This window comes from Cynoglossus semilaevis, chromosome 14, assembly GCF_000523025.1.
Source record: "Cynoglossus semilaevis isolate Cse_v1.0 chromosome 14, Cse_v1.0, whole genome shotgun sequence".
NCBI lineage: Eukaryota > Metazoa > Chordata > Actinopteri > Pleuronectiformes > Cynoglossidae > Cynoglossus > Cynoglossus semilaevis.
Window position 1 is genome coordinate 19209795 of NC_024320.1, and position 23113 is coordinate 19232907.

The window sequence follows — 23113 nt, forward strand, 5'->3', positions numbered from 1 at the left end:
CTGCGGTCCCTGCGGCCGCGGCGGCGGGGGGGGCCATGGGCGACAGTCTGTGTTCGTGCCACGCGAACGACACCCGCTGGGCCACAGCCGGGATGCCCGGCGTGTCCCAGCTACAGCTGCCACCGTCCCTGGGCCGCCAGCAGGCCATGGCCCAGTCCCTCTCTCAGTGCAGCCTCGGCGCTGGGCCGCCGCCCAACTCCATGGGTCTGTCCAACATGTCGTCCAACGGCACTGGGCTGCAGTCGCACCTCTACCAGCCCACTTTCCCCGGAATGGTACCCGCGTCCTTATCCGGGCCCACCAACGTGACCGGCTCGCCTCAGCTGTGTAGCTCCCCGGACAGTGACGTCTGGAGAGGGACAAGCATCGCGTCGCTGCGCCGCAAAGCGCTGGAGCACACAGTATCTATGAGTTTCACCTAGGCCAGCGTTCTCCTTCTGCATCCCGATCCTTATCAACCCCCGGAGAAATAAAAACAGGATTCCCACAGAGACGCAGCTGTGTCCTCACAGACCGGAGGAGACCCTCAGCTGTCCACCATCACCCCCCGCCCCCATTCTTGGCCTTTATTACGCAAAAAGTGCTGGTTCTGTTTAAAGCTATAACTTATTATTTCGCATGTATTCTATTTATTTGTCTATTTAAACTATAACTTATTTGGTTGAAACACTGTTTATTTGGCTCTAGCGTTTCTATCGCAGGGCTTCTTGGTGACCCGACGACTACGGAAGTGAAGAGGAAATGTCTGTGGATAATTTGAAACACTGAACTATAGATGACACTTTTACGTCATTGCGGTCCTCTCTGCTTTACCACATCTCTGAGGAGGCCACATGTACGCACGGTGGAGTGAGAGAGCACATGGCAGACTCGGCAGGAGAGAGGAGGAGGAGGAGGAGGAGGAGGAGAGATGATTGAGTCTGGAAGAAGACTTGACTGCATGTGCTGTCCAGAAGGGGAAAAAATAATAATGAGAAAATAAAAGAAAAATGAGGGAAATACCACGAACTGTCCATGGAAACTGACTATAATCTGTTATATAGGATGTTTTGTGTAGGGGAAACACTCTTGTTCTTATTTGGTCCGTTTGTGATAACTTCTGTTTCCAGGATTATGTCTGTGCTTATTAATAAATATGAATTTATTTAATGTTTGAGCCATTTTTGTTTGGATATGGACATGTTTATATCAAATAAGTGTACAAGGTCAAATAAAATCATTTTCAATTATGTCACTGCCTGAATCAAATATTCTTGTTTTCTTTTCCTCAGTGCCTTTTCCCCAGCATTCCTAAAAGAACAATCAGATGTCCTTTGAGATTATTAACAAATATCAACAAATGATAAATTAACATGAAAACACTTTGATCACGACATCAATTTACAACTTGCCTAGCAACCATTTCGTTCCACCTTCATTTAAAGGAAAATAAAGAAATTAAAGATTTGTATCTTTGTTGATGAAACCCACCTGTATTTCATGTTGCGATTTTCTGTATTATCATCTAATATCATTTCTCATTTCTTCCAGGCATTTTCTGAGGGGTCTTGCATGAAGACATAAGAAGAGGTGTGTATATGTGGGAGAGAATAAATATCTCAATATGTTTTAGAAACAGTTTTAAAAACCTTTTTGCAATATCGAGACACTAACTAATTATAATGTATTTTATTTAGCTTTTCTGCTTTCAAATATTAAGATCACATTCATCCATTCTATCAAAATAGCTGTATTGTTTTAAAAAAACTGAATTTATTTCAAATAGTTCAGATTATATGTTGCAGCGCTGCATGGTTGTGGCTCAGTTAGGCCTGAAGTGAACCACAGGCAACAATGAAAGAATGTTTGTGTTTATCTTTTAAAAAATTAAATATAACAGTAGAACAGTCTAACAATAAATTATGATTATGCTTTTAATGAGGCAATTACATTCTGCTGATGATACATTAAACAGCCGATGATTTTAAATGAAGGGTGTAGTTTTGTAGTGTAAATATTTGACATTCTTCCAGTCTAGTAACTCACACAACAAAGAAAACCAACAATGAACAGCCAGTGTCCAATGGTGTGCCCCACATGCTGCACATGTGACATTTCTTCTCCACACATGGAGCAGACTGGAAGTCCTAGCTCTGAAGCAGGTACGTTGTGTTGTAAAAATGACCTTGATTAGCACTTTAATGGTATAAAATGAAATTAAGCTATGAAAAAAAATTATGACTCCCCAAAGTCAACTCACAAAGTTAAAATCTACTGTTAAAACCCAGAGAAGAAGCAAGGCTAACGGTGTTAGCACGGTTAGCTTGGCCCAAGGCAGCCAAAACCCATATGTTGCTCACTATTGTGGTGCTAAAACACTGCCAAAACACTAAATGTTAGTGCACCATAATCTGCTCAGTATCTTTTATGATGAGTATTTGTCATATTCACAATACATATGTTGTTTTCTTTGTGTATTTTAGGACTGGTTTTGTCCAAGTTTACAGGATTAGAGTCACAGAAAACCATTCACCTACTGCTAACATGCTAAATGCTAGCACACAATACTCTGCCACACGCTCAGCGTCTTTAATGGTTGTTATATCCAGCGGCCGGTCAACTGTTTTTGTTGTTTAATGTTGGAATAGATTTAATCAGGTTTACAAGATTAGGTTTACACAAAAATTCACCCATCTGTGAATCACAGAGAGTTCCATTAAGTAGTTGTGGTGGGAGCTGCCACAGAGTGGGGCTTTCCATTAAGTAGTTGTGGTGGGAGCTGATTGGTGGGTGGGTGCTTCACTGGGATAAAGTTTCTGTATTCTGGTGAGACAGATGAAATAATATAATATAAATGTAATAATTTGTCTCACTAGCATCCAGGTTAATTAGTTTGTGGAAACAGGCAACCTATTTCTCATTGGGTAATTTGTCACACACTGACGAGGTAGCCAATCAGTGACCCTGCTGTTGGTGGGATCATTCTCCCAGAATGCCATGCAGCTGGAAAATGTGGTAGCGCTCCGATGTTTACCTCCTATTTATTCCGCACAAATAAATGAAATCAGTCAATAAACCATCCAAGGGTGAATATGGCTCTCTCTGTCCCAGGTTATGAATGAGAGCTCATTAATTTTCCTCCTTGTGTCTCAGTGTGTCTGGGGGGTGTAGGCTTGCATATGTGTACAAATGTGTACAAGTGTCTGCAGCTTTACAAAAACATGAATTTTTGTTGAATGTTTTTTGGTATTTTCATCACACTGTCACCACCAGCCATGCCAAATAAATAATGTTAAACACACTGCTGCTTTATTGTTTTCAGTATTAAATGTATTTTGTACCTAGCTTTACCTTGGGTCCTACACATAATAATAGTAAAACAATAATAGTAACAACAATTATTATTAATGTTGTTGTTGTGAGCCACTGTCTACACATCTGCAGTGATTTCGCCCCTTGTTCATGTTAAAACAACTCAAATGTTAGCAAAAAACTATTTTCTTTTTCCAAGAACAGAATTGAGCTTATATTTTTTTAGTTTGTGAAATATAAGCACTAACATGCACTAACAGTAGAGCCATTATGGCTGTCTTTGTGATTTTGGTTTATTTTCTGCTGCATCCTTCTGAAATTACAATTAAATTTTGTTCTGACTTCTGTGCTAACATTTTTTTGTTTGGAACAACCCAGATATGACTCAAAATTAACAAAACCACAGGCTTTAACCCCGCAGCTCTGCGTCTGAACAAACTCTAATCTCGCCATTTTCTAGAGGACTTTGTTGCAGCACAGTCACTTTGGGTCACATATCACATAACTGCTGATGAAAATCTCCTGTACATATGTATGTGAAAACAGCGGTGGCTCAACATCTACATTAGGAATCCAAATTCATGAGGACTCTAATTTTATTTGACAGCCAAAGTCTAGCAGTGCGTCCGTGATTGTTATTCCAGATGGCGACGAGAAAATCCCATTTGAAGGTTTTATTAATTTTAGTTAAAAAAAAAGGAAAAAGGTTCGCTGATGCCGTCTTCAGCGTCTCACTGTCGAGGCTGACTGACACCTCACTGCTCCCTCCATTTGTCATTGTTTGAAAAGGTCTTAATTGTATTACATGCAAATGAAGAGATTTGATTTTTGCACATTATCTATTCATAAGAGAAAATGAACACAACATTAGTGGGTCACCAGAGGGAGGAGGAAGGGAGGAAAAGGGGGGGGGGTGTGATCAGACAGAGGGGAGGATGATGCCTAGGAAGAGTGAAGTGGCAGATTTACATGACTGGTTGTGAAATGTTTTGCAGCTTTGATATGATACAAAAAAAGTCAGTGTCCTTAAATCTGCATGTCCAGGAGTGTGTCTTAGAATGAGGATGTTTTTTATCTGAAAGGTCAAGGTTAATCATTAACCTACTGTATGGTAAAACACAGCGGCTACAGTGACAGCCACGTGACTAATTACAATGACAGAGGCTGGAATGATCTCACACCTCTGGTCAGTTATTATACATTCTGGTGCCTTAATACTGGTACAGAGAGCATAAGAATCAGAACTAGAAGGCAGCAGCGTGAAAAATAAATATATATATATATTTTTCACAGATTAAAAACCCCCTGAATAACGTGTCCCAATATTTATGACTGAAATAAAGATGGTGAAAATGGCAGCTGTGGTCACTCTGAACAGCAGCAACAATTACATGCACTGAGTTTCTGATTTTAATGCCAAAAATATATGTCTATGTCTATCTAATGTTTTTAAATCATGAGTTTTTTATCAAATACATTTATTTCCTTGCTTATTAATTTACAGTTTCAACATTAGTCTAATGGCACTAAATGTTGTGATAAATAACTAAATAAAGTAGAAATTAAAATAAAAAAGAAGAAAAACAGAAAGATACAAATTAACAAAGAAAAAAGGAAATTGGTTTGTTGGCTGAAAAATTGTCCATTACTGGAACCCAAACTCCATTTGGTGGTTTTGGGAATGGGAGTAAAATTCAAATAACTGCCTGACTGCAGAATGTTTATTTTGTCTTCAAAAGTTGTGTCTCCTTTCACAGTTTCCCTGTTAAAAAATAAGCACAAAATACATGTATGTAATATTTATTTGCAAATTTTAATATTATGATGTAGAATATGTTTTTAATAATGACTTTTTAAAATGTGTGTCTAAAATTCAAAAAACTGCCTGACTGCAGAATGTTTATTTTCACAAATTGTGTCTGATTAATGGCATACATTTCTGTAAAAGTCAATAAAGATGCTCACGTTGTGTCAGGTGATGTACCTTGACTTTTCCAACAGACTGATGTGATTTGTCACCTGGTGCCTACACATCATCACTGCATTGCTGCTACATGTTAAAGTTGTTTCATTTCTATTTTAAATCCCAGCAGATGCTAGGCCTCTCTGGCTTGATCTTTCTTAAACTAAATTCCTCAAACCTCGGATTTAACTATTTAGTGTAACTGACCTAAAACACTTTTTCTACAGTCTACATATTTGACCTATTCATTCAGATCTGTGACAAGCGGTTAAACAAACAGAGTATCACCCATCCTCACATCTAAAACCCATTCCCTCCACCTCAACCAATCCTTCTCCCTAATCCTCCTCCTTTCACCAGCTGCCCTTGAGCTTTTCTATTACCACATGGAAAGCACCTCGCAGCCCCTGACAAGCGCAGCGGATCGACACTAAATCAGAAATCAGTGCCAGCCGCAGATCTGAGCCACCATGAAGGTCACAGGCCCTACACTGCTTGTCGTCTCAATCAAGGGAGCAGGAGCAGATACAGCTTGGCTGATGTGTTTTTGTGTGTGTGTGTGTGTGTGTGTGTGAGTGTCTGTGTCAAGGAAGACAGAAACTAGAGAACAGTGTACACAGTGATGTTAAAAGGATGTGAAATGTTAGGTCAAACATAATGTTATTAAAATGAAAAAAACAAAACAAAAACAAAAATATGACCATAAAGATGAATAAATAAAAAATATATTTGTAATATTTTTAATTTTCAAAATCATATTTTATATTTAGATCAACATAATTTGAAGCAATTGCCTAACAAATTTGGTTATGTCTGCCTTGTAAGGATCTGGGCATGTACGAGTTCATGGCTTTGTTAAACACTGCCATCTAGCAGCAAAAAGAGTCATTACACAAATTCCAACAGTTAACCTAGTTTTAAAAATAAATTCACTTTCATTCACCTTTGACAATGAAATTTTTTTTTTTAATTTTAATTATTATTAATTGATTTTAGTTTATACGCATCTAATTATTTGTCCCATTATCCAGGTATTGTTGTGTTGTGTACTGGTTCAGTGTACAAGATTAATTACTGTACTGTTACTTGAACTGACATGACATATACAAACATGACATTCCCTAGGGATTTTACACTTATACTTACAATATAACTTTCCTTATTACCATTTCATTATATATGTTAAATATATCCATTTGCTACATAAACGTACGCTGCAAACACACTAAATAATAGGCTATAAAAATAAAACATAATACATTAAAACGAAGAGTGTTCAAGAACCTTTTGCTACAGTAGCTCAAAGATTGAGGCGAACCTAAACCTCTCTTAAAAGTGTTTCCTCCCTCTGCGCCTAGGACTGCAACAGGAACGGTATTTGTAAGACTGACAGATTTCAATATAGTAACGACAAAGTCAACCATCACATGTCCTACGGCAGCTTCCGTAGTCACATGAATGATTTGTTATGGTGCGTAGCTGAAATATTTTTGTTCCTTATTTGTAGCTCTGCTGTATAATTAGTAACACCTACTCTCCTGGTTTACATTTATTTTTGATTTCACCCTCGGAATTGTGTAAATTTGCTGAGAGCGGACGATATGTTTTGATGACAGCGCTTTGTTGACGTCAATGACCGGTAGGATGACAACACACGCCTGTAGCGTTAGCTTATGTAGGGGCTATTTGATAGTCTTTCTATGATATTTCTGCTATGCTAAATATTTGTCTTTTCCCATTAGCTTCTTGTCGTGGCTTCAATAAATTGCTACTGCTAACCGACGATGCTGCGCTGGATCCTCGGTGGCCGTGAAGCCAACAGCTCAGTGGAGGTGAGGTGTCTGCTACTGAAAGCACATGCACTACTACCTCCAGCCTGGTGTGTTCTATCTGCCTTTTCTTTACTTGTCTCTCACTCAAGTGTCTTATATTCAAAAGTAGGCCAAATACTGGACGGTACTGGACAATATTGGATTGAACATAGACATAAAATACGAAATGAAACTTTGAATGTTTTTCCTCAAAATGTCGCGGTCGTCATTGGTAGCAAAATCTAAAGTCAACCTGTTGCTGTAGGATTTCATAATTTGTTTTACGTCGCTATTTTTTTGTGTGGTATTTCTGTTATATGACACGGTTTTCAGCTCTTCTCTTTCACTTTCTCCAGTATTTTTCCTTAAAGCCTCTGCTTAACTGAGGCTGACGTTGTTATTTCATAGTCTCTGCACATCACCTGATGTTGTTTAGAGTTTCCATCCTATCGATAATATATTTATTATATAATACACACATTTAATAACATTTAAATATACAAGAAGAATATAAAATATTATATAATACGAATATAATATGATATATCATATTTTTTTTTCCACTTACCTGTTACTTCCCTGAATTTCACAACATTTTAAATTGATTTATGTCACTCTAAAACCTTAATTTTGTATTTGAGACATTCAGAGATAGGCCTTTTGGGCAGCAGCTGAAAATCTGTTGAATTTATGTCCTAACATGTGATTTAAAGCCAAATTGAAACATAACAAATGTCTCCAACTTTTACTGTTCTACATGTGATTGTGATTAGCATATCTGGAAGAAGGCTATGATTTTAGAGACACAGTTAGAGAAGTAAGGTTGTGATGGTTTGAATCTTTAGACAGAGGAGATGGAGCTTCCAGGCTGAGAAGATTAATGAAGGTAGACACGAAGAGAGATGGTGTAAGAGTAGAGGAGGCAAGAGATGGAGTGAGACCGAAGCAGATGATCTGCTGTAGGACAGGAAGCAGTGGAAACAAGATGGGAACTAAAATAAAAAGTACAATTCAGAAGGTTTTTCAGAATTGTACTTGATACTAAGGTGTTGGAATTCTTCTCATCTCAGTCATCAGTGTTCTGGACTTTGTCCAATCTTTCCCTTTCTCAGTCTGGGCCTCAGCCTTGTTTGTCTCAACACTTTCTCTCTTACATCTGCAGAAAAGCCCAGTGTTGTGCATTGGTGAGGAACAGCCCAAAAACTGGTTCACTGAGCTGCAGGTGCTGAGAGGACATTTTGACATTGTTCGATTTCTGGTGCAGATTGATGACTTCAGGTAAGCCGACCAAAACCCTCTCCCCCCTCTCCTCTTTTCCTCCTTCCTTTCCACCCTCTCTCCCCTCTACCCCTGGCTGGCCTCGATCCCCAGGTGATTGACAGGAGTTCCTCACCTTCTGCAAACTTACAGAGCATGACAGGAGCCCAATCATCATCACTGTGTGGTATCGTGTGCACAGTGCAGTGTAACTGAAGCCTTTCATTGCTGTCCATACACACACACACACACACACACACACTTGGTGGGAGTGTGCTGCACAGCCTCATGCTACAGTGGCTCCATACAAGTGGTCAGATTGGGATTTATAACAGAACTAAGTATGTGTGTGTGTGTGTGTGTCTCAGTAGGTGGGGGTTGCTTCACGCCTGGTCTCCTCCAGTAATAACCTCCTCCTCTGGGTCACGTCCTCTCTGCACACACAAGGCCACAGTCGGAGGCAAAGGGCAGAAAATTCTCTCTGTATTGCTTTTGTGGCCTGAAACTGTATCCTGGACAGTTCCTTCAATTCTCCTTGTATCTCTCTTTTCATCCGCTCATCCTGTCTGTTGATTTTGAGAACAGGCAGCACGGATGACCAGGGGTCGGAGGGCAAGTGAAGGGGTTAAAGCTCCTGGACTGATGATTGTTAAGATTCCTCCAGTGGATCTGAAGCTGCTGGAAATAAGCTCTCACAGAAACACAGTCTGACTAGTCGTGCTGCCCAGGACAAGATCTGCACTATGATACTTAACTGCACTGTCTACACGTCATATTTTAGGAACATTTGTTTTAATTAATGTTTTTTAGATGTAGATAATGTTGGGATATAAGCTGCAAATCAGGTTTCCCTGAGTATGTTCAGTTACCGTATATCATGATAATTAGGACAGGAGTCTGGTTATAATCATCATTTATGCAGTGACAGTGAACAAACTGAATTATTGGTCACATACATTTGTAAGACCAGAAGGATCTTTTTTTTCCCAACAAAATAAAAAAAAACAAACAAACATAATAGAGTGATAAAATGACTTGATGCAAAAGTACAGCTGTCCAGGCATTTTTGTGAGGTTTGGCCCTGCAGACCTACAGCACCAGAAGTGGGGAAAATTCTAAAAGAACATTTTAAAGAACGTGAAATGTTTTATGAAAAAGAAGTGGAACATCGTAATGATACAAGAAATATTAACAAAAGTGAAAATGTAGACACAGGTTAATGTTTACATTTCACATTGATAATAGTATCATATAAACATTAAATGCAGCAAATATGTTTAATACAGTCAGTAAAACTGACATTTCAAAGCCTTTGTAATAACGTTAACTCATACTGTTGTGTTTTTCCAGATGTGCCTCAGCAGGAGATGACGGCCTTATTTTGGTGTGGAATATCGAGGTGAGCTTTTATTCAAGTGTTTCCATGTTTACTCTGGTGTGTGTATGTGTGTGTGTGTGTGTGTGTGTGTAACTGTGGTGTTCTCTTCGTCTGTTAGACTGGGGAGAGGCTGCAGGAGCTGAGAGGCCATTCCCGCCAAATAACAGCCATAACAACACTGAACTGTAACGATGGACTCATGTCCCACACTTTCCTCATCACGGCCTCCTCAGACAGAAGTGTCAGTGTATCCTTCCGACAAAAACACTGTTACAGAGAAAACACTAAAAAGCTCCACTCTCCTCATTTCACTTCTGTGTTTGTAGTACAAATGTATTTCCTCTTAACGTCTCGGTCAGTTGTGGGATCCTGACACAGGAAACAGGGTCCAGACTGTGTCTGACCTTCAGTCGTCTGTAAAGGTAAATGATAAACTATACCTCATTGAAAATATTGTGAAAAGAAGGTGAAGTTAATTCTGTTAACTATATTTTCAACAATATTTAATGTAAACTTTTCTCTCTCTCACTCTCTCTCGCCCCCAGTGTTTGCTGGTGCTGGAGCGTCTGTGTGTGTGGCTCTCTGGTGGAGAGGAGTTGTGTGTGTGGAACAAAGACTTTCAGCTGCAGTGTCACAGGCAGAACCACAGCGACACTGGTGAGACTGAAAACCAAAGCATCTCTTTAATGACCCCACCGCCTGTCGACTCACTGACACGTTTGCACACACACTGGAAACTGTTGAACAATCGTCACGTTTGCTTATTTTGCAGGAATATCTGCTTTGATCGAGCTGCCGAAGAACTGCATAGCTGCTGCTATGGACAAAGAAATAAGTAAGAGACAGAGTTTGGGGATCTACAGCTGGGTTTGAGTACATACTCAATTACTCAGTAATTGAGAAATTACTTTTTTACATTGTCTAGAGTTTTGTGTATAAAGTATGTGCAAGAAAATGCATTAAACTATATGTTCTCCTTCTTCTTCTTCTCCTCCTTCAGTCATTTACCGTCTGACATTTTCCACTGATTCCTCGATGTCATTGTCTGAAGTCTACTGTCTGACCGACCACCAGGACCAGATTCGTGCTCTCATCAATGTTGTTGGTAAAAACCCGAAGATCTTTTTACTGTCAAAGATCATGACTTTAAATGTATTTATAATCCTCACAAATTATTTTGATTGATTACCACTGCCCTATTTTAATATGTATTTTCTATTTAATTTCTTCACATATTTTATTGAAACATTCCTGGAGCTAAAATTTGAGATAAATGAAGTTTTAAATGAAGTTAGACACTCTTACTGTCCCGTCATTTGGACTGTTTTAAGTCTTCAACTGAAATTCTACACGTTACTACACTTTGAATTTCCCTACTAATAATAATAATAATTCTGGTTTCTTCCTCAGACGGAGTGTTCGCAAGTGGATCACATGCCGGCGAGCTGATATTATGGGATGCGGTTGACTGGAACATCCTGGCCTATGAGCACATCCTGTGGGAGGAGTCACAACCGTGTGCCCAGGCAGAGATACGACTGAAAGCTCCCAGACACAGTGAAATGTCCATTCAGCATCTGACGACTAACGGAAAGGTGAGGAAGGCAGAGTAGCTGGAACATGAAGGACTGATGAGAGGCTTTGAGGATGTGTGTTTACTGCCCTGTGTTCTGTAGCTCATCCTTGCAGCTGTGGGCAGTGGCTTGTATGTGTACAGTCTTCTGACCAGAACAGTCGTGGCCTACAGGAAGGTTGCCCATGATTCTAATGTTCTACACACCATGCTGCTGTCTGACAGGTATGAGAAAGTGCTGTCATTCTACAGCTGTTTTTTCTCTTTTATTAAATGTTATATCTTCCAAATTATAATGAATTTTAAAGGCTATGTTGATGCAGAGACACACCTGTCACCACAAGACTCCAGGTTTGAATACACATAGTCCCAGAATTGGTGCATACAGTGTAAAAACTCCAAATTGCTTGTTCTTTCTTTTTAATTTTTAATGGGCTGTTCATTATTACCTGCAGAATAATTTGACATGTTAATGACCAGCAGTCTCACAATTTTATCATTAATGCATAAAGATTTGCTCCACAATAATCCAACACCTTGTTTGACTTGTTGGGGTTAAATATATTAATATGAATTAAATGGTATTGCACTGAGGTAATTTGTGTCTTAACATTTACCCCTTTTATCAAGGTCATTGGTCCAATGATACACTTAGAGTTGGGAGAAACATGCAAGTTAGGATCAAATCATTCATTCTCAATCTCTCTCTCTCTCTCTCTCTCTATATATATATATACTGTATATACTGTATATATGTGTGTATATATATTGTATATACACACATATATACAGTATATATTTGTATATATATATATATATACAGTATATATAGTTGTGTATATATATACACATCCTGTATCTATATATAATTATATGTGTGTGTATATATATATAATTTTATATACATATAGGTGTATATATATCTATATATACATATATAGATATATATACATCCAGTATATATCTTCTTCTCCCTCTCTGTGTCTCAGATGCCTGCTGTTAAACAATTGAAACTAAACAAAATTCTCTCAGAAATTTCTGTCTTCTCTATATATTGCTGGACCCAACAAAGATCATTTAAACTCAATGCCACAGTAGGCCTGGACATGGTTTGTTGCGTGACTGTATTGTTGTATCTAGATGAAGAGCAGCTGGAGATTATGGTCCGAGCTGCAGAGACACTCAGCTGTGGATGTGACTTTGTCTCTGTTGTAGTGAGTTAATGTCCTGCTCTGAAGATGGCAGTGTGAGGATGTGGGAGATCCAGGATCTGCCTCTGCCTGATGAACATGCCTCTGCAGGGGACACACACAAACACGCCCACCAACACACACACAAAAGTATACATGTACTGCTATAGACACATGAAGGCCCACACTCACTTTGTTTGTGGACATTTCATGATAAAAACACTTGGCTCATTCCCAGCACGTACAGTTAAAACAGTTCAAAGAGTGCGGGAGAGTTGTCTGTTCTCAGTCTGTGAGTGTTTACAGTTTTGTACACTGTCCAGATGGACTGTTCTGTTTATCAAAGGAGATTGTATTCTGCTGGCAGAGGTTCCCGTCAGAAGCGGAGCGTCTGCTTTTGAGTTGGTGCCGTCTTTGATGGTTCAGTTGCTGCAGAGTTTAGTTGTTAACGGAAGTACAAAGTCAGGCTATGGATGTGGGCCCTTTAGGAACCCTAAAAATCCACTAAGCTTATTCTGCCTTAATGAAAAATAAATGTTTCAATATATTATTATTATTATGCTATATTATGCACATTTATATTTAATATTTTTTTCAATATATTATTATTATTATTATTCTATATTATGCACATTTATATTTAATATTTGAATGAAAATATTTTCAAAAACATTGTCTTTCTCACCGCAGGCTTCTTTGGCATGTGGACTTTCAGTCGGACAAACAAACAGACTGGGCCTCCGACAAAAAAGGTGATAGAAGTCCCCAACATCAGGACACTGGAGCTGACAGGTGACCTGATTGGACACTCGGGTGCAGTCCAGGTATGATGTAATTATGCAGAAACAGGGCACTTTCCCCCACATAATACCAATCCACCACCAAACTTAATGAAAATAATTTTCATTCTTCAAGATGTTTCTGAGCTTCAGGGAAAATGGTTTGGTCACATGTTCGGCGGACCATCTGCTGATCCTGTGGAAGAATGGAGAAAGGCAGAGCCATCTGCGCAGTCTGGCACTTTTTAAAAAACTGGAGGAGAATGGAGGACTGTGAATGTTGACCTTTGTCTCCAAAGGTAAATAAAGATAGCTGATGATCTAGTACATAAAAAACATGTCTAATGTTTGTTGTATGCATTTATTTATATGTAAAAGTTACTTATCTTTGTACATATGTGATTAAAATATGTAGTATTGTCTGTTGAAATATGCTTGTATATTTATGTAACTGTCTGCGGACAGAAATAAAGGACTTAATTTAACTGATTGATATCTGCTTGGAAGACAATTTTACAACCCCTGTTTCTAGGAAAGTTAGTTCTGTAAATCAGTTTAATATACAAAGTAAAGTTTTTTGGTTCCATGTGTCATGGCAACAGGGATCATTGAGTAGCCCAAGTGTTTTGAACAACAAGAATAGGAAACAAGCACTATTCAGAATGTTTAGTTTATCAAAAAATAAAATAAAAAATAAAATCCAAAAACCTAATTCAAAATGGAAAAAGATATAATCCTGAGTTAAACAAATAACCTGTAACCTACCACAACTAGTTCTTCAGCGTTGTTCAATGTTAAACATTATTGACTAGTGTCATATTTATACTAAATAACAGCTTTAGTGTTTTCAGGAAAAATATTTGAACCTTCTTTTGAGACTGGTTTGTGAACTAATGCTGTCCTCGAACGCCCTCTAGTGGTAAAATAAATATTAAAAACATTGTCTTTTAAATTTAAAAATGTTTTTCAAACTGGACGTCACAAAGGAGTAAATTGACTCCTAATCCTAACCCACAGCAGCACACATTTAATGTTAAGCTTATATTTATTAAAATGCTATTTGAATAGATTGCTTTGTGGCCTCAGAAAAGAGGACATGGCAGTTTTACGTGACAGTGTCGCTACCTGCTAGCGTAGCTATGCAGGTGTATGATCTACAACACATCCGCTACGTCATGTCCGTATACTAAGCGCGGTAAATAACAAGAGAGATGAGTCTCTTTAAATCTCTTCATTCCGCCTCGGGAGCAGATGTTTCCCTCAAACTTAGTTTCAGGAAAGTAGTACACAGTCAAAAACCCCCACCGGCTCCAAAAAACTACGGAAGACGACTGGAGAGGAGAAGAACCTTAAGCCAGACTAAGTAAGCAATGCTGTTTACATTATTTGGGTGTCGTTTGTGGTCCATGTTTTGTGTTTGTGTGTGTATTGGTTAAGTTGTCCTTCCGTCTGTAAAGATGAAGAAACACTGGATTTGACTGAGTGACTTCACCTGTTAAAAAAATAGAGTCATGGAAAATGTTTACATTTTTAAGATAGCCTTTAGTGAAACTATCTCTCTTTTTAAGGTGTCGTTTCTCATTCAGGGAAGATGTTTATACTTAAAGAATACTTTATTTGTTACACAGAACATGTTTGTGTTTAACGGGAAATGCAAAAATAAAACATAAGAAACCAGGAGAGGCGAACACACTGAATCTCAGACAGACATGATAGACATATGAACTGAAGTGACTGACACAAAGCTTTTGTCACTACTGTACTATACACAAGGGAGTAAAACACATACTACAGCTTGTTAGCAGCTCCTTGTTCTATCAGAAAAATAGTTTGTAGTTAATTGTTTCATTTAGTTATTGTTCTGTTTATGAGGTGTATAAAACTCAGAGTTTGGCATGTCTTATCATGACCTTACAAAAACTATACAAGGGTTAGTCAAAAAAAGTTCCAAGACAGAATTTGTCATTTTAAACGTGTTAAGAAATGTCTCTGAAGCATCTTTAACAGCATTGACAATTTTTTATCATTATATCCATGTCAAGTTGTCGTAGCAATTTGTTACATTTTATTTGATTAGGTCTATTAACGTGGTAAAAATGAACACTGAAATTGAAATAATTTTAATCTAATAATCTTTGCAATGGGTTCTGATCTGGTTTGTTTTAATTCTTAAAAAAAAAATTCTCAAATTTTTTTCTCGAGAAATTTTGAGAGGAACCTAATATTAGTCTTGGGAAAAGGCAAAAAAGCAGGCTATGATCCAGAATTCTACAAAGAAGGAATTTTCTAGTGGAAAGTCTTTTTGCACATGTGAGAAATAGCTTTGTTATTGTCATGACCAAAGTTCCCCCCCCCCCCATTTGTCTCATAGCCTTTTGACTTCCTCTTAATCAATCCTCTACTGCCTGACACTCGTAGTGAGGACTTAAGCAACCGCCTCCGATCTGCCCTGATAAGCGGCACATATCGGTTACTGCCTCATACAAAAAGGGCAACTATGTTGGACATATGTAAATATTTATACTGTCTCCGTTAATAGAAATCTAGCAAAAATATCCTATCATTCATTTTCAAGAAACATTCAAAGACATTCTAGCAATATTTGAAGACACTTTGAAAGTTAAATTTCATTATGGAGAGTTCGGAACTCACCCTTGCAATACTTACCAGCCAAAATAAAATAGTAGAATATTTACACAGACAGCAGTTACGTTACATTACAGTTACTTTACAGTGTATTGCAACATGAGTGGAACTAAACAGACAAAACGGCTTGCCATAAAGTGAGGATTAAGACCTTGGCCATCATCTTACATCAAAGTGACAAAGTGAACATGAACATAACCAGGAAAAGATAGTTTATATTCACATTTTAGCCAACTGCACCTGATTGTTTTTGTTGTTGTTGTTGTTTTAAACTTGGCTTTTCAAAATAGGATGAGAAGAACCATTGTGACAAAAACTGTTAATGCTCACTCATCATGACAACTCAAAGCTGTTGTGCAGTTCATTATGCAACAATTTCATGGTAATTTATATGTAACTTGTGTATGGCTTTTGTTCTTGGGCATTATAATACAGAAAAGTATTTCAGCCAAAACATATCTGGACCTAACAGCAAGGCACCTGTACAGACCCCTCTGTGCCCTTGGTTAACACTGCTATTAACTTTTTCTTCATTTACATACAATACTCAATATATACACACACAGCAGCAGCACAGCATGTCCTTCTTGACCCGCAACCATCAGTCGAATGCAGCATTTGGACAAGTGGTTAAAATGAGACATATATTAATTATTATATTAGATTTTTTTCAGAGAAGGATGGGTTGATAATAGATTTTAAAAAAGTTATTTGATCTGAGCTAAATAATCTGATTGTTCTGATTTTTAGGTTTTCCCTTTTGGATGTGTTATTATAACTTGACTGGTGCATTCCTTAGCTATTATTACTCTTATACTATTAGTATTTGAAAATATAAATGCTAATATCATTTTTTTTATTTGGAAACCTAATTCTCTATATTTGAACTGTACTGTAAATGTACTGTGCTTTGGTATGGAACTTTAATTTTGTAGTACCCCTGTCCGACCACTGAACGGCAGACATGAGCCGTAAATCTCATGATTCTGATTTTTTTTTTTTTTTTTAATTTGAACATCATGTGCAACAATACAGCCAATGTTCGCAATCAGAAGGGTTTCTGACATAAAGGAGTAAAAATGTGTACCAGAAACTGTCTCAGAGTAAGGTTAGTTAATTTACTTCAGATGTTGGTCCAAACGTTGGTCTAATGCTTCCTTCATGTATCTCTCAGGTTGTCCTCAGGCCATTTTGAAAAGTCTCAAGATTGAGTGTGGTTTCACCAGAAGGCTTTGATTGTTCACAAAGTCCCATGTTTGATTCATTTTGACTCTTTTGTGAGCAGATGTCTACAGTTAGTGTCACAGAGTTAGTGTCAGACAGTGCAATTCTGTTGCTCTTTTTGATTGAACACACAAACATCTCAACTGGCAAATTTCTGGATAAGCTATAGACCTTGACAAAGAAGAAATGTCTATAAGAGTAGTTAGAAATAGTTAAAGACCAGAGGGGCTCATTCATCTTAAAGCCACTTCTGTTTATGAGGCAGGACATGTAGAAATGTGGAGACTTGCACTTTCGTTTATGTTTCTGGCTATCTGATTGTGGGTCAACAGTCAATTTCTGGCTGGTAAAAATTTGGTCCTTGACGCACACGTGTGCAAGTATGTCTCCAGCTTCCAAAAATGCCAATTCCTTTTTATTGAAGTACATTTTTCTGATAATCTTCAAGGCATGGAATTCAAATGTTAACACAGTTGAGAACACAGTTCTCTGTCTTTGTCAGCTCTAAAACTTTGGTCTCAGTTACCTACCAGGTTTATCTCACAGCAGTTGACTGATGAACATGCTATATTAGATTAATGAGAGAACAGTAACAATAACGAACAAATAAAAGAATGAAATGAAAAAGAAACTAACTAAGAGTGAAGGTTAAAATGCATCTGACTGAACTGAAGAGCAGGTGTTTGTCGCGTTTGTTGAGACTCACTACACGGTGCAGATTGTCAGGTGAGCAGTGAAGCCCACACAGTTCCATAGGAGTGTTGTAAGCATTATGAAAATGGCAGCAGAGCATTAACTGGGGCTTCAAATGATAACTTGTACTCCAGTGATATTGTCCACGTTCAACTACAATGTAATTTGGGATGCAACCCACTTCTCAGCGTTCATTAATGTCCCAACAAGGAAAACTGTTCCAGTGCAGGGCTGCATTTACTGTCCCACTCTGCTACAAGTGATATATAAGAAGAGGTAATGACGAATTGGTCAAGAGGGAGGGGGGGGCCGTAGAGTTTTGCACTTCATCTCATCCAAGCTTTTCCAGTACTTGTAGTTCTCTGACAGGTGCTCCATGAGACCAGGCAGGCTGGCAAAGGCTTTAGGAAAACACAAAAAAGATTTACAGAAAATGAGATTTAAATAAACAGGTTTTTCACATATCAAGTAGGGCTTTTTAATGCAAGTAAAACTGCATCACGTACGAACTGCAGGTTAAAATCAGTGACGTTTCAAAATTCCTCCTCTGTGCTACATCTGATATGCTCGCTGTGGACAAAAGGTAGAAATCCTGGAGGAAACCTATGCATGCTCAATGACAACAAACTCCCAGCAGAATAAGACCATTGATCTGAGCCAAGACTTTAAGGTTCCAACCTTTTTTAGTATAATACTTTTTAGTATTATTATTAGTATATCATTATCTGACCACAAAGTTGACTTTGACTTTTTGAATTCTGAAACTGGAAAGTACAACTATATTACCTAATAGGTTATTACGGAACAAAATGCAATGGTGGTTTGGAGTGTTTTTTTTTAAGTTGGATTTTTTTAAATCCAAAGCTGACATTTTATAATTAATAAGTAAATGCCGGCTATATAGATGTGTGTTGTATGTGTGGTCTTGTCATTTGAGCATGATTAACATGCTGCTATTATAAGAAAGCTTGTTGAGTTTTTTTTTTTCTTCGAACGCGTGGGGAATTAGGGTTGTGTCAACCCAGTTGGGATAAAGATGGGGGGTTTAGCGGCCAAAAAAATGTGGGAACCGCTTGGTTACCATAAACCACCCACAGAAAAAAGCTTAAATTGACTATACACACCTGCCACCAGACTCATACTGTTGTTATTCCACACAAACCATTAAACATCATATATCTTTGTATGAGGTTGTAGTCAAAAAAGAACTTTGAAGTATATCGCTCCCACTCGAAAAAAGGCTTTCAGCCTCTCTTGCCATTTGGCTCACTCTGGCTCAGTTCCTCACACACACATATATGTTGGTCTTCTGAGTGTTCTTGTTAAACATCACGTGTGCACTTAGTATTATTTACATCATCATTTCCTTGAGGCCAACCCACTCTTCATCTCACAAGCTAACACTGACCCAACCATGACCTAACAGTGACCCTGGTAAATAAAAAACTGTTGCATGTGTTTTTATGTTTATGTGCAAGTCAAGTTTGGCTTGACTGCTCATCCTTCCCCAAACTCTGCAGTCATAAACCCAGATTCCCTCTATTTTCCCAACTTCCCTTCCCCTGACGCCCTCTTAGTTTTGCTCCATCCCACTGGCATTAGGAATCTTTCCGTGACATCAGAGCAGTGTTGACAGTAAACAAGTTCACTCTTGGGAAGACTAAACTAGAAGGGAAAATCAGTGGGAATGGGGAGCTACATGATGCATGTTTTTCATCATCCTCAACACATTTCTGTCACTTTCTTTTTTGCATTCTGTCAAAAAATATGCCCTCTGGGCCATGTTTGAAATCTATATTTTAGGATTTTAAAATCATGGCTGTAATAGGCATTACATCTTGGAATAGGCCAAGTAAGACTGACGGTTGTCGTTCATGTAACATTATGGGTGGTTCATCAACTTGGCTTGGAATTTGCAAGCAAGGATGATACCCTGGTCTGAGAGCACTATTAAGGATACAGAGTCTATAAAGTGTATATTTATGTATAAAAGCTTTAGGTCTAAGAGTTAGTAAGTAGTTACTAACAGTTGTAACTCATGATCTTTGGAAGAATTGGGGCAAATTTCTATCAGGCCCTTGTGTTATCTAGGTCAGTCCGGTTCCTTTGGGATACAGCTGTTGATACTAAATTTACGAGAGCGTTCCCAGACTAAACAGGGTGTATGAATTTGAAATAGTTCTCAGTGGACATGGTCAAAAGCTGAGGGAGACAGGAATCAGACTGCATGGCAAAACTGTACAGTAGGTGCTTTATTGACAAAACATGCAAGCCAGGGGCCTTGCGTTGAAAGATTGAGTGCTCTTGTCGTGAGGCAAGATAACCAATTTGTTCCCTAGAAACTGATGGCCTACCTGTATGGAGCAGTTTAGCCCAGTATGGGTACTCCAGATGCCTCCCTCAGTTTAAAAAAACATGCAGGATTAGGTTATTTGGTCACTTTAAATTATGAGGACGCAAGTGTATCTGTATGTGGCCCCGAACTGACTATTGAACTGTTGAGCTTGTACCCTGCCTTGTTGTCTACTTCTGGGATTTGCTCCTGATAGACTAAGGTGGTTTATGGACATATGCTAGTTTACCTGAAATAGAACTCAAAAAAGAAAGTAAATGAAAAATATTTTAAAAAGAGATGCAAATTGTAACATGAGAAGTGCAACAAAAAATACAGTTCTTACCATCCCAGGCATCAAACATATCTGTGATAAAATAGTCTATGAAGGAGATTTGAGATTTAGGAACGCTGCAGGTGTTTCGGTCAAACACAGGCATCACCACTGGTAGCCCTTGCCTTTTCTCCTCATCTGTCTGCAGGACAAAAGTGACAAGACCACAGTAAAGTCACAAGAAGGATCATAGAAGAATACTCAAGTCCCCAGAGAAATGGTTAAAGGCCAAATTTTCAAAGCGTTTCACACCTGAGCGAAGTACTCCTCTGAGATCCTCCCAGCCCATTCAATGCAGAGCTCCAGTGATCTGCACGGGTTGGCAACATCTGCACATTTTATTAACATCCTCTTTATCAGCAGACGGTTCTCTGGAGAGTTCCTGAAGTTTGCCTGCCCCTCACAATCACTGTTAATACTCTAGTACACATAAATGAAAGAAAAAGAAATGAAAGGATATTGTAATGACTGTAAAAGACAACATTTTACATATAATTTGTGTGTGTTTTTTAGGCGCTTCATGTGGGCTGACAGTCTCCAACTGTCTTTCCTTGTCTTTCTTGGCCATCCTAAAATTTAAGACATGCCTTTAGACAGGCACTGATGTACAGGCAAACTGGAGATATCTGTGAAGGTTCTCGATCATCCAGGTTGTTTATTCAAGTTTACGTGTAGGTACCTGGAGTAGCTCAGGATTCTTGAACATGTTTTACCTCGTATCTGAGAGGCTTCTATTTTTGGAATTGACTTCCAAAAAACCCCTGGTATTTAGCTTTCCAGGAATGAGTATCTGAATAGAGAGGTTGTGATGGTTACATTACTTGCTTCTACTTCATCTATCTCCAACGTGACCACTGTTCTCATCAGCTCTAATTACCATTGCAAAGGACTGTACTTGTGTGCAAAGCTAAAAAGTAATTAGATCCATCTATCCTCCCATCAATTCTTTGTATCCATCCATCATCAGTGTTGATTCAGTGACAAACAAACTGACCTCAGACCACAGAGCATCTCAATTGTTGCCCCTTCATTTTTTGTAATAGTAAACATATTTAATTTTACTTTATAATTCTACAGTGTCCTCTTTAAGTCAAATTTACAGAAGGATATTTTTATTAACAAACTTTTTTTCTTTTTTGATGACTTGGCTATCAATCACATTAATTTTAATTATTTTTTAGATGTTTTCCAAATTAAGTCTAAATATTGTCACAACCATATCTTCAGACATAGTATGAAATAATCACTTTTATTTTGAACTAAAAAAGAAAAAGAGAGACTTACAGTAACACTTGTGCTGGTCTCTTCTATGGCAGCCATTGGTTTGTTGATACTGTTTACAAACTTGCTGACATGCTCAAAGTGCCTTGTCATCTCTGTGGCTAGAACCATGTCAATTATAGCCTGCCGCAGTGTTCGGAACTGTGTCCTGGCAGCAGAAAAGGGCAGAGAGAGGACAAAGTACAGTTTGCATCAGTGTTATAGATCTATGGATAACTGCAGATTTTACACTAACTGCTGGTATGTACCTGTCAATATTCCTAAATATATTGCTTTTGCTGTCTCTGACAGTGAGCTGGAAGGCCAGGGCAGCGTGATGGCTCTCCAACACTGCGGTGTCGTTGTAAAGAATCGCCAGTTCACTCCCCGCATTACATAGGAAAGAGTTGGTCCTGCCCGGGTGATCCACATCATGCACTGTGGCTGCTATCAATGCTGCTACCTCATCCAGCTGGTCCAGACTACTCTGAATAAGACAGCAAAGAAAGATAGTTAGTGTAGTCATTTAGTTGAAATGATCAAAAATAACTGGATATTGTCAAAAATGTCAATATGTGAGGCAAACTTATATTTACCATAGGATACAGTAAGAATTGTTGAACTGCCTTGATTGTGTCTTGGCATTGATCATATAATGCCTAGTGTTTCTTACAAACAGACGTGTGTCTGCACATGTTTCTATGTCTTCCTTGGATGTGTAACCTTGACACCATAACAATAATATGTCTTTGGTCCATCTCAAAGAAGCAATTGGTCCAATGTGGACTGACCTCCCCCTTTAGTTCCTTGACTGCCATAGAGTAGATCCCTAATGAAAATCCACACTTCACCCCATCTTCCAATTGTCATTGAAATGGTTGCGTCAGTAGGGGACTGTATCAGTGATAACTGTGGAGGTTAACCCTTGAATGTGGGCATTAACAGTACTGTAAACGTTTAAACAGCGTTCACTCATTGTATGATGTATGAAGTTGAATTCTGCGACAATAGAACTTTTACAGTGTGTTTGCTGTTCGTTCAGGAATGTCTCCTCCTTTTACCTTCACTCTCTCCTTGCGCAGGAAGTAGGCAGTGGCATGCAGCACATCAGCGGCATGTGTAGAGTTGTGGTAGGAGTTTGATGAGTGGTAGCTGGACTCCATGAGCTGCAGCCAAGAACGTAATGTGGTCTCAGAGCAGCTCAGGAACTCACACACTCCAAAGCTTGTGAAGATCTTTAGCCCGAGGTAAGTTAGTGGTCTGCAGAGTCACAGTGAGGACAGGATTAGGGAGTACAGATTTGTGCAGGGAACCTTTGTTTTAATAAACTTGTCCCAGGGAATTATTTGTTTATACCTCATAAAGATTCTTTTATTTTAAAA

The 23113-nt window shown here is 38.5% G+C and overlaps 3 protein-coding genes across 4 annotated transcripts in view; 2 read left to right on the top strand and 1 right to left on the bottom strand.

Moving 5' to 3' along the window:
• otpa (orthopedia homeobox a) overlaps positions 1–1254 on the top strand; it is a 7363-nt gene extending 6109 nt beyond the window's left edge. Inside the window, exon 4 of the mRNA XM_025062817.1 lies at positions 32–1254. Coding sequence (XP_024918585.1) covers positions 32–422 — 391 coding nt within the window. The 3' untranslated portion in view covers positions 423–1254. The remainder of the gene's footprint in view (positions 1–31) is intronic.
• A 5430-nt stretch (positions 1255–6684) lies between these two features.
• Positions 6685–13727, top strand: wdr41 (WD repeat domain 41). The gene is made up of 14 exons (XM_025062504.1): positions 6685–6893; positions 6997–7086; positions 8228–8343; positions 9673–9721; positions 9819–9947; positions 10060–10122; positions 10246–10357; positions 10473–10535; positions 10701–10805; positions 11111–11295; positions 11377–11498; positions 12489–12574; positions 13154–13287; positions 13379–13727. The coding sequence occupies exons 2-14, from the start codon at positions 7039–7041 to the stop codon at positions 13517–13519; spliced, it is 1353 nt and encodes a 450-aa protein (XP_024918272.1). The 5' UTR covers positions 6685–6893; positions 6997–7038; the 3' UTR covers positions 13520–13727.
• Positions 13728–16878: 3151 nt separating this feature from the next.
• Positions 16879–23113, bottom strand: part of pde8b (phosphodiesterase 8B) — a 33771-nt gene continuing 27536 nt past the window's right edge. For both annotated transcript variants that reach the window (XM_008325703.3, XM_017038989.2), the window contains exons 17-22: positions 22793–22991; positions 22001–22218; positions 21756–21900; positions 20724–20891; positions 20484–20613; positions 16879–18206 (exon numbers count right to left, since the gene is read on the bottom strand). In XM_008325703.3, the coding sequence (XP_008323925.1) occupies positions 18097–18206; positions 20484–20613; positions 20724–20891; positions 21756–21900; positions 22001–22218; positions 22793–22991 (970 nt within the window). In that variant the 3' untranslated portion in view covers positions 16879–18096. The remainder of the gene's footprint in view (positions 18207–20483; positions 20614–20723; positions 20892–21755; positions 21901–22000; positions 22219–22792; positions 22992–23113) is intronic.